Consider the following 12,421-nt stretch of genomic DNA (forward strand, 5'->3'; position numbering starts at 1 on the left):
GGGAGAGTCCAAGGACTTGACAGCACTTCTAACAATACATCATAGGGTGACAGATGAAAAGTGCACTGCAGCTTTTGCTACCTTTAAAGTCTGCACAGCAGTTAGTCTGTCTTTTCTGTGAAATTTCTGTCAAGGTATAAATCTGAATCTTCAATCATGCTAAACTGTTTCTTACAGAACTGTTTCCATTTTTCTTTAAAGATGCTTATGTGTTTTGGGCATGGCTCAGATCTGCCAGGAGGATAATTTAAGGACCTTGAAATTATCAATGTTTCCAGTGGTTGTATTTGTAAAGAAGCTTTTTCTGAAACATAATTTTTGGGCTTTTGCACAACATGTGCACAGATGGATGCTGCTTTGTGTTAATAGTTGTTTAGGTTGAACAGATCTGTCCAGGATCAGATGTTCATTTTGGCAACTCTGCAGTTCTCCTACTACTTCTTTGATAAATTTGTTCTTGTAAGAAGATAAATAAATAAATAAATAAAGCTCTGCGTTCACTTAGTCATTTCAGATTGCCATTGCCTTTGCTGTCCCTCTGTACCCCAGCAGTGGGCAGATATTGGAGTGGTTTGGGTGTGGTTTTTTTTGAGAATCCACTTAAGGAAAAGCAGCAGTACTGGTCTTCTATCACATAACTAAATGTAACCAAACCTGGCCTCTTTTTTCCCTTCCCATCTTAATCGTACTAGCTCTCATTGCTCTTCCTGCTAATAAATTAGAGAGCTGGTTACCTTTCTGGCAGCAAATGAGCCTGCCAGTTGGTTGAGAGCAATTTGAGAAGCGCCTTCCTATAAACGAATGAGTCCAGCTGTCATAACATGTACTCTATAAACCAAGAATATGAATTTTGATTAGGCACAGAAAGCCCACTAACTTAGTTTCACACTTTTCTTTGTTGTTTTTTTTGCCATAATGATTGAAGTAGCAGTGTTGGCACCAGGGTTGGCAGATCTCCACTTGTAGCTGTTTATAAAGAGCTGTCTGGGTTATAAAAACCTCCCTAATCTCTTCAGGTGTGTGTTTTGAGAAGAGAACCGATTGGTTTTTTTTAAAGCCCTGTGCTATGTGTGCTTTCAAGGATCCATTTGGCTGTGAAACTGTCTCTGACAGCTGATACAATCAAAGGCTTTGTTTTTTAGTAGTCTCAGATCCTGACTCAACCTTGCAGCTTGTTTCATCTCCAGCTGGGTGCCACAGTCAAGCACCACCTGACCATCCCGGCGAGGTCACCCAGGTTGTGATGTGTCCTGTCTTGCCAGTGATGCAGCCAAATCACACACTGGTGCCATGGAATGACTGGGGGCCTGGCTCACTGTTATTTTGGGGGTGTGTGCAGCCTCCATATCTTAGGGAAGGCTGCAGGACAGGAGCAGCCTGATTGTCCAGAAATGTTTGCCAGCCCCACAGCTCTGCTCTTCCCATGTCAGAAAACCCTTCCAGAGAGAGGGCAGCAGAGAAATGCCGGAGATGCTTCTGATGAAGTGTGAGAGAGCAGGAGTAGCTTAGTTTGCAGTGTCTTCTCCAGAGCTGGAGAACATTATCCCAGCCTTGGCTGTCACCTCAGCTCCCTGTTCAGTGGAATTGTTACCTGGGGGTTAAGTGGCTGAAAATCCCTCCTGGGACTCCCTTTGTTACCCCAGAGAACTTGTGCCTCTGTTTCTCTTTATTGTTGCTGGCTGTCATGTGAGCTCTGCTGCACGTTCCCTGAGTAAAAGGAAAATTACAGTTATTTCAGAAAAGGCACTGAGATTGATTGCCAAAATGGTTTGCTGGCTTTATGACTTTCATCAGAGGTCCCTGCTGAATTGTCCCTTCTGATCAGTGGCAATGATCTTTGCCTCCTAGCCTTTCATGCCAACTCCCCTTTCAGTCTATGCCGAGTTGTGCAACTCCTTGAACTGATTCCCCATGATTAGCACTGTCCTGTGTCAAGTAGAGGCCTGTAAACAAATGCATCCCAGTTCTCAGGCTCCCTGAGCCTTGTTTTTGTGTTCTGTGACTTGAATTCCCAGGGTTCTGATAATTCGGACAACCTGCAATAGATTATTAATAAATTATGTACTCTTGAAGTCATAACAGTGATGTTACAGTTTCCTTTTATTTCCATGGTTACATTCTGTTGTGATTAATCTTTTTAATGCTTTGTTTTCTTTAGAAACTAGATGCCAAATCACTTATAAAGCTGAATTTTGCTAAAAACAGTGAAGGTAAGTGCAGTCATTTTCTGCGGTGGTGTTTTGTTGGGTTTTTTTCCTTAATGAGTGCTTTAATAAATTCTGGTTTGTCTTACTCATGGTGAACTTAAGTAGTTTGTGTTCTCTATCATGTTTTTTTTTGAGTAGAATAATTGCTTCTTGTGAGTGATATGTTTACCTTCAAAGTTCCATTTCTGTTTTTCTTTACACTGGGGAGCTGTAAATTATTCAGCAATTTCACTTTACTATAGCTGCTACTGCATAAAGGTACTGTTTACTTTAAGGAAAGAATCAGAAAAAGTGAAATTTCTGTAATGTTATCTTATTTCCAACTTGCCTGTGGCAATATTTGCTGTTCACTTGCTTTTGAACAGCTTTTTGTTTATAAAAGGGATTAGACTTAAATAAACACGTGGGATTTTATGAATAGAAGCACACAAGACAGCTGCCTCGAGTTTTATTTTTGCAAGATATAAAATCAGCCTCCTAAGAGAGCATGGTAGGAACAAAAGAGAAGAGTGGAGATGAATTCATCTTCTAGAAAGCAGATAATGATTTCTTTGAAATGAAAATGGCTAAGATTAGGTGGGAATAAAATTCTGGAGTGTCTGTCTCCTCATCTTACCAAAATCTATGGATTACAAGTTCTTTTCTGTAGCTGATGGATTTCCTCTGTGCCCTGTGTTCCATCTGTCTCAAGAGCAGGGTGTTAGAAATTGATCAATAGTCAGTGTGACCAAGGCTTTTGAAAGATACCATGACATTGTGCTTTCCCTAGAGAAGTCCAGCTCACAATGCTGGGGTGGAATGACAACAGCCGTAGAGTCTCAGAAGCCTTTTCGTTAAAAAGGTTCATTCTGTGTCATTAACCAGTCAAGGGAAAATGCAACAAAAGACAAAAATTAAATGTTGCATTTCTGTCTGTCAGCAAACTTTTCTCTAAATCATAACGTGGAATGGTTGTAGGATCTTCTTATGTTCAAACATAAATGTTATATAAAAGATCTTTCAGCATTGCAGTTTCTCACATTTAGTGGTCACTTGTGAGTTGAGTACTTTCTATCCAGATCAGCATGTGTGTGCCCTCAGCAGTTTTGCTTTTCCCATAACTAAGAATAGGGTAACTTGTTCTGTACAAAGCTGGAATGAGGCCTCACATTTTACCAGTGTGTTTCCGTATCCTATCAGTTGGGCACTCACAAAAATCTCTTTCTAAACTTCTTCAGTTTCAGTCCCTTGTGGCAGTGGCTTTCCTTCAGCCCTGGTGGCATTAACAGAAGTGTCCTCAGCTTTGCTTGTGCAGGGGGCAGAGCTGCCTCTGGTGGCACAGTCAGAGCTCAGTCTCTGCAGGTGTTTGCCTCCCCTGTCCCCTCAGGTGCTGAGAGCAGCCTGTTCTGGCCTCCCTGCTGGTTTTGATTTTCAAATGGTAATTAGGAAGAAAAGAACTAAATAGGCCCAACTTATTTCAAAAATCTCACCCAAACCCCCAGGTCTAGCAAACAGATCAAGTACTAATAACCTTCTTCTAACTGCTTTCTGCTGAGATTATCCAGACATTTTTCTTTTTCCTCCTACATTGCCTCCCATCAGTTTGCTTGCTGTTGACTTGCTTAATATTTATGCTGACCCTCCTGGGAAAATTCACAGCTTGATTAGAGCAGAAGCTGGGTTCCTTACAGAGTAACGTGTTCAGATTTAATGGCATTCTGCCTGCCACATTTGAATACAAAATGCTCTCCTCTGCTTCAAGCACAACAGCTGTTGTGTACTTTGCTGTTGGCTATAAGCTAAACTTTTATTCCTGGAACAAGAGTGATACATGAAATAGACATGTTACAAATCATGTTATGAACAGATCTTTGATTACATTAGTAACAATTATATTGTGGTATTTAATAAATATCAAGCAAGTTGGACAAAGTTCTGTGTTAGGATATTGAAGGCAATAGATTTCAAAACTGCCTTTTCCTTGCTTGTTTTATAACTCTCCTAACTGTTACTTTTTCTAGCACTTTTTCTGTCACTGGAGAATCAAAATGTCATTAAAACACCATTGAATACCCACTGAAGTTGCACTTTATATTAAAAATTAATATAAACATCATCCACAGAGATCAGAAAAATTAGCTATTTCAGAACAGTTGCAGGTCTTCATGTGAAATGTATGCTTTTTTCCCCTCTATCAGGCAAGTACCACTGTCCAGTGCTGTTTACTGTATTTACCAATAACTCCCATATTGTGGCCATCAAGACTACTGGAAATGTGTTTGCCTATGAGGTAGGTTCTCTGTTGCATTTCATGATTAATATTTTGTACTTGGTGCATTTCAGTCAAAATCACAAAATGTTTTAGAAAAACAAGTAAATCTTGTTCTTGTTTTACAGCCAGGGAGATTAAAGGACGGGAGATAGACTGACTTCATAAATTGTTGTCCAACTTTAGTCTTCAAAATAGGAACAACTTTAGAATATGAATTAAATAGTATTTCTAAAATCTTTTCTTAAGTTAATCTGCATGTACTGAATCTTGTGTTTCAAAATGAGTAGCTTTTACATGCTTCTCAGTTGAATTAATAGACAAATTTTTCTGTTGTCTTCTTTCTGATACAGTGTCATCACAAAAACACAAATTGCCTCATTTCTATTCATATCAGTGAATAAAAAAGAGCATTTTAGCAGGAGCTGGGGGAATAGGAGAAAGAATGCCTTAATGGACACTTAAACTGCATTTTTATTCATGTTTTGTGAACATTTATGTGAACCCAAGTGGAATTTTAATCATGACTTCTTTGCATAGTCCTTACTGTAAAAGCAAGATTTATTTATTTTTTCAGTAGCAAATAAATCCTTCAATTAATGTATCCATATCCAGTGTTGTAAAAAGTCTGAACACTGGAACATCTCTTTGAAATCTGGTGGGACATTCAGATACTGAGGGAGGAACAGGCTGGAACCATTGCAATCAAGGAAAAGGCTGGATTCATCATGGTTCTGAAAACTCGCTCTGAAGTAGTAGAGCTGTCCTCACTTGTGACAGCAGTCTAGATCAGGTTAAAATTGAAAATATTTTCTGTTCTTTCTGCAAGGAGAATTCTTTGGCTGCTGGGGTTAACAGGCAAGGATGAGTTGAAGAGTGGTCTTTGTTAAACCCTGGGCAGTACTGCAGAACTCCTGCTCTCTTTGCTGCAGTTTGCAGTACTGGGCTTCCTGAATGGGCTGTGCCCCATGTGGTACCACATGAAGTCATAGCAATTACTGATTTATTATAAGCATGGAATTAATTTATGGACTTCTGGAGGTACTGGGACATTATCACTTCCATCTGAGGACCACAGAGGACATTTGGGCAAATAAGATAGATTCAGGGGTCTTCTACAGGTAAGAGCTTAGAAAACTGGAAGCAAGATATTTTCTTTAAATTTTGGTAGTACTTTTATGAATTATTTGGTTTGAATGATAGACATAACTATGGAATGGAGACTGCAAGGTTCTTCTTAAAAAAAACAACCCAGCTAACCACACAAAACTGTCAATTTTTGTAGGGATGAGAGACAAAAGCTTCTCATTTCTTAAAGCCCACATTGAAAATATTGCAGCTGCCAGTTGAGAATGAGGGTGAAATTGTTTTCTTTATGATTTGATCTTCAACATTTTATTGATATCACCTATCTACTTGTAATATTTACACACAAGAATCAGATTTTTGATATCTGTGTCTTTTGCCTGGCTGTTAGGCAGTTGAGCAGCTGAACATCAAACCAAAGAGCTACAGGGATCTCCTGACAGATGAGCCCTTCACTCGGCAGGACATCGTCACGCTGCAGGTGAACTTTTCTCTCTGTTACACCTCGTCCCATACAGGGTTTTATTTTGCAGAGGGTGAAATGCTGCTGTGTACACTGTTCTAGCAGGCAACTAGAGTAGCTGAACAGAGAAACTTCACTGTATTTTCTTTGTTATCAGATGAGCCACAAGGTTCCATGTGACACAATCTAGATGAGTAGTAGCACCGTCTGTGGTATCAAAAGAAACAATGTTTAGAATGTAAAGTATTTAAACTTTTAGACATGTTACATTAAGACTGAAGTGGATTGTGCATCTTACTCTTCCAAAGATGTATACAAGAGTCAAAGGTTCAGAAAAGTATTTTCCATGGAATGTTTCTCTAAATGTAGGATAAGGCAGCAGGAGAACTTTATCTAATTGCTTGTTTGGAATGTTTTGCTTCTTAGTAGATACCAGTGTTGGTTCTTCACTGATTTTAAGAAAATCAAAACCTAAATTAAAAGAGCATTGTGAATTTTACAGTGTAAAAGATAGTTATTGACAGATGAAGTTTAGTATCAAAGGATCTAAAACTTTTTTTTAAAAGTAGGTGCTTTGAAGCTTGCATAATTTCAAAACAGAGGAAAAAAGATTCCTGGATCTTTATTATTGAAATCATGAGTTAGTATGCATCTCATGAACACTTAATTGCCACTAGCCAAGACCAATACAGTCTAATTCAAATAGAAGAATATTTTTCATTTATGTCTAAATTTGAATAAAGTGTAACCCTTCTTCCCTACTCCCCAGTGCTTAACAGCATGTTTTTAAATATTTTTCCTCTGTTCCTTTGAGCTTGTTGGTGTTCAAGCTAATGCAACAAAGCAAAATGTTTTTATTCCAATGGATGCAAAAAAGACAGCTTTTTTTCTGACTGAAAGCTCCCAACAGAATGTTATTTCTGTGTAACTGCATGGTTGCTAATGGATTTGGAAAAGTAAAAAAAGACAAGTGTCTAAAAATGGTCTGTGCACCCGTATGGAAAACCAAGTTATTTTGAACAAACAATTGAAATGTGCAGTCACTAAAAAATATTTTGGTATGTTTTGTAGGGTTGGAATTGGATGTATGTATAAAGAGTGTGTTCTTGTTACTTGCTTAGCTTTGATTTTTCACAGCTGCTCTAGTCCTCTAAATCTCAAAGTGCAACATCTAAAAATTTAGTCATTCCCTGTGTAAGTTTTTATCAGTATTTTTCATCTTCATTGTTGACACGCTGGGTTTCTGTCTTGCTTGGAGGAATATGTCTAATATGAAACTAAGTAGATTCTGATAGTTGTGCAGTCCAAAGTCACAGTCACACATGCCCTGCACCTCTCCCACCTCCATTTAGGTGGCATTCATGATGTGGGAGTAGATTTGGTCCTCTTAAGTAAACAGTTCATTGTGGATTGGTGTTAACTTCTGCAGTGTACAGTCTTGTGCTATACTCTTCTTAAATAAGTTTAGAAGTAGCAAAGACACCCCCATCTTGGGATTGGACTGCAAGAGATTTGACCATCTGAATGCTGTTGACCAGATAGAGTTTGACCTTTTACCAGATCAATTTATAAATATTTTTTCAGAATTATTTTTAACAGTCTAAAATGGCTTCAGGCTGTTGAAGGAGAAGTCAGAGCCACTGACTGCATTGCACAACACCCACTGCAAACTTGCACATAGAGCTTGATTTCTCCTATTCAAATTCTGCCCTACTCTGACTTGCTTTGTTGAGGCCAGGATTCAACCTGAAGTGGCATGACTAGTCTGGGTTTTAGAATTGCTTCAGTAGATGTGGTAGGGAAATGAGTTGTTATTTTCTCACAGTGTTTTCTTCATATAAATTATTGAAAGCCAGACCGATGTCTCCTCTATGAGCTCTCTTGTTGACAACACTGCAGGCGGCGTGGTGGCTTCAGGCTTCACACTGCCAAGCTCCACCACCTGTGGCTCTGTTTCTTAGCCAGAGTTCATGACTGCAATCTGTTGTGTTTCAGAGCTCTACCCCAATTCCTCCTTCTCTTAAATTTCTGTGTTGAAATTTATCACTTTGTTGTTTTCTCATTCCCCCATGTAAATTGAGTGCTGTGGTATCCAAGAGAGCTGGAATTGAGACTGAGTTGGTATCACTGACCCTGCTGTTTGGGAAAAAAGTAGATATAAAGGAAGTTGCTATAAAAAACATTATTTGCTTTGCAAATAATAGCTGAATAGGGCTGTCTGTAATAGCTGTGTTTAGTGATAAAAAATAGCATTTCCAGAGGCTGACTCTCAATGTCCTAGGAAACAGGGGGTACCTGTGTTTGATAGTGAAATACAATGTGCTAAGTGGAAAATATGAATGATGTATGTTTACAGATTATTTGTATGATCACATTTTTCCTTATTGATACATAAAGGACAATCCTACATCTGCTTGGATTTTACCAGAATAGTAATTGGCCTCAAACTTGGCTTCTCTCTCCTAACATATATAAGTAAAAACAAAATAAGAAAGATTTGCTCTTTTCAGAGGAGGCAGAATTGCATAATATGCTTTTCCTGTTCTTGGTGCTAAACATTATTCAAATACAAGTCATAATCCACCCTGTTATCTTTTCTGCTACGCACCATCTCATCTGGTTGCTTTGAATTTAGTAGCAGCTATTTATGTGTTGTTTACTTGTTAAAAAGGACAACTTTTTTTTTTTTATTCGAAACTAAAAAAAGCAGAATCACAACTTCAGTTGTTAATAATACTGTGTTAGGTCTATGATGTGCTTCTCTTTGTAAAGGAATCCACAGTGCTTCCTACACGTAGTCCATGTACAGAAATTACTTTTTCCCCTGTTGAAGTGCAAATGTCCTGGGGTGGAGCATGGCAGTTTTTCATCAGCATATGGCCATATTATCCAGCCAGTCAGGGCAGGAGGGAAAGAGGAATACCATATCCTGGTGTGCAAGATACATTAGCAGTACTGGAATGGAGCTCTTCAGGTGGAAGATGTAATGGATTCTAGTTTAGGATTTTGCTGATGATGACAGAAATGCACATGACATTATTCCATATGATACCCTCCCTAGATACAGCACTCCTGGTATGACTGGGTTTTTAGACTGTAGCTCTTTACGCTAAATTTTAAATTTTCTTGGCTTAGCTTTGTGATCTTGCTACAAACTCAAGTTTTCCATCTTCTGCTGTGCAGGTCTTATATTTTTCAAAGTTTCTCTGTCCTTATATTTCAGATAATTTTTCTCCCAGCTGTACTAGTTAATGTCTCTTTTAAATGGGATTTGCTGTTGTATGTTGTCTATGTTTCTCAACTTTAAACTCACTTACATTCTTTTCCTTGATGATGATGATCAGCTCAGCCTAACTCAGCATCCCTTGAAAATGTCATGAATGTGTTCCCAGCTGACAGACAACTCAAGTATTGTAAGATTAATTAGTTACTCTTAATGAGTAAGGCAGGATGTAAAGATCTTGGAGATCTGGGGGACAGGGTGTCTGTCATGGAAAAGCTGATATTGTCGACACTTGTTTGCAGTGTTCTTACCTCCCTCTTCTGCCTGCCATTCTGCTACATTGCTGCTCACCATTTCAGTTGGTTTCACCATTTGAATTGATTTCACCATTTTGCAGTTGGTTTAGAGATTGGATTGAGCACAGCTTTTGAAATAATAGTGCATTAGACCTCAATTCAGATCTAGGTAATTCTTCCAGTCCTATGTTTTACAGATTTTCAGCTAGTATTCATTCTAAATGTTTAACCTAATTTGAGATTATCTTCCAATTAAATTTTTGGGGGATTTACAGCTCAATGTCTACTGTTAAATGTTTATGTCAAAATCTGGTAGAAATTATTATTAATTAGTGTGAAGGCAAGTTCCATGTGTGTTCCAATCCTATATTATGCAAATTATTCTTTGTGTAAGGATGTGGAACTTAATGCAAACACATAAATACCTGTCATCTGAATTCCCCCTTATGAGACCAGGCAGGCTGAAGCAAGTGTCTGCTCCAGCTCAAGGTGGAGAGAGGAGCAGGGTCAGGTAGTGCTTTGCTGGGCACAGTAGTGGACTTCCCATCCCAGTGAGCGTGAGAGGTCCTGAGGAGAGCAGAGTAAGGGTGCTGAAATATGCAGCTTTCACATCCCATTTGATAGCACCCTGTCAGTTTGTCATCCTCCACTGTGGCTCTGTTCACAAACAAGAGACAAACTTCCATTTGTGAGGATACAGCAGAAATTACTCCTGCTCTGGAAACTCTTTGAAGCTGTTGCTGAGCTGTGTGCTGGCAGGGGATTTAATGAGAAATGTGGCTGTGCTCAGTGGCAGTGCTGCAGGTGACGCAGAGGCACATCTGGGGGTTCCTCCTTGCCTAAGGAATTGCAATGAAGGCCCTGCCCTGCTGTGCCAGGGGTAGCAGGCACAGTGCTCTGCTGGCAGCCTGCAGAAAGCCTTCCCTGGTAGATGCAGGCTAACAAATGCATCTTTGCACTGCAGGAATGGAGGTGGGAAGAGAAGAAAACACCAAGTCTGGGTAAATGCTAACAGGTTTGCTGCTGTTAAAGGGGAAAAAAGCCTCATAGTGTTATGTGCTTCCTTCTGTCAGTTTTATTGTTTCTATAGAACCTAATCAGCTGTGGACAAGACATGGCTCCCTACAAGCTGTTCAACACCACTGACATTTATGGCAGGAAGCACAGCTAATGAGTGGAGCTGGAGATAGCTGAGCTGCACACTGTTAATTGATATTTCACTCCTCAGCTATTCCTCATTTGCTCTTTGTGTGCCAGAAGGTCAGAGCAGATTTCCTCACGGTTGTGAGTGAGGTCTCTGTGAGGAAGAATCCTGCACTGATGGAGGTGCAGAGTAGTGGGTAAAGAAGTGGGGCATGGTCAGCATATGAGGCTGACAGTCCTGAGCATAATTAGGGATGCAGCATGGCCAACCAAATGGTCAGAGAAATCAGGACTCAAAGAAATCACACAGTCTAAACCTGCTTATTTTAACCTGCTTTTTGGGGGCTTGTATGTGGTGCATAAGAGTAACAGAGTTCAAGCTGTTTCCCTAGGTAGGTAAAACCAGAAAATAACTGGAAAAAAACAAGTGGAATAAAACTCTAGATTACCGGTTTTCAGTGCTCAGCTTTCAGGAAAACACTAAATATGAGATTTTTTAATAGTGATGATAGTTAGTAACCCTTTGAAGTCTATATCTGTGCTAGTAATTTACTAAACTTAAGTTTATGGTTTGTAACCTTAATAAGAAAAACCCTGAGACTGCCAGCCATGGTGTTTTGTGTATGTATTTTTAAGCATGCTAAGACAAACAAAAGTAGGCCATGGTTCATCTTCCTTTCTGATTTCTGAGCACTTACACAGAACTTACTTCTTAGGTCTTTGGGCTCCAGGTCTTAATCTTAACAGGATTGGGAACATCCCCATGAGTCCAGCCTTTCTCTGTGACCAGGAGAGGCAATTAATTCATTAGAGCTTGAGGCTTTGACAATGCGAATGTGTCTGTCTGCCCATCTCTGTGGCATCTTGTTTGGACTGCTCTGATTCTGTGCCCAGTAACTGTCATGGATGCAATGAGAGGAGCTTGGCAGGCTGATTATTAGTGTTTAGACAGTTTTCTTCCTGAAGTGATGTCTAAAGACTTACAAACTTTAGAAGTTTTCATAGCCTTACCTTTAAAAACTGTATATCTCGTGTTGTAGGACTCAGTACGACCAGTAAGGAAATGGTTTGTGTCTTCTGCAGCACAGGTTGGACTTGTCAGATGTGTTTCTCCTCTTGGGGGCAGGTAAAAGCAACTGGTGTCTTGTGTTTGACTTAGTATTCACTGCAGTACTTTCACAGTATGCTAATTCAGATTCACACTAATTCTAATCAAATTAATTCTAATTGAACTTCTCTTAGTATATCAAGGTGCTGTATTTTAGAGGGAGGAATAAACATGTCCTCGGTATCCTGTGCAAGATGACATTCAAATTTTCATTTGAGGAGCTATTTTTGAGGGGTTATTCTGCTGACAGAGGGAAATCTCTTTTGGGGTAGGAGTGTGGGTTGTCCCTCTTCTCAAACTGTGGTGAAACTCTTGCTTTGCAGAATCAGGAATACAAGGGACAGCTCTGTAAACCAAACCTTTGTCAAGGTTTCCATTGGAACAGATGGTGCACGTGGCTGTGATGGAAGGACGTTGTGCAGAGGAGCTGGGTCACAGTTCTGGGGTTTTGAGCTCAGATCTCCCAGAGGGCAGCTGGACAGCTGGTCTGCAAGGAGAGGAAGCTGCCCTGTGGCCTCTGCTGTCCTGCACATGATAGTAGGTGCACTGCCAAAGAGGGGGCTGGTGGTGGTTTGGAGAGCCCTGAGAAATCCCCTGCAAGGAAAGAGGCTGTAAACATTTTGCTGGAGTTGCTCAATGCCTGTGAT

The 12,421-nt window shown here is 39.8% G+C and overlaps 1 protein-coding gene across 1 annotated transcript in view; it reads left to right on the forward strand.

Annotated features, from left to right (window-relative positions):
* Window positions 1–12,421, forward strand: part of PPIL2 (peptidylprolyl isomerase like 2) — a 69,650-nt gene that overhangs the window by 13,843 nt on the left and 43,386 nt on the right. The window contains exons 5-7 of the mRNA XM_005421460.3: window positions 2,159–2,210; window positions 4,385–4,476; window positions 5,933–6,022. Coding sequence (XP_005421517.2) covers window positions 2,159–2,210; window positions 4,385–4,476; window positions 5,933–6,022 — 234 coding nt within the window. The remainder of the gene's footprint in view (window positions 1–2,158; window positions 2,211–4,384; window positions 4,477–5,932; window positions 6,023–12,421) is intronic.

This window comes from Geospiza fortis, unplaced genomic scaffold (genome assembly GCF_000277835.1).
Source record: "Geospiza fortis unplaced genomic scaffold, GeoFor_1.0 scaffold408, whole genome shotgun sequence".
Lineage (NCBI taxonomy): Eukaryota > Metazoa > Chordata > Aves > Passeriformes > Thraupidae > Geospiza > Geospiza fortis.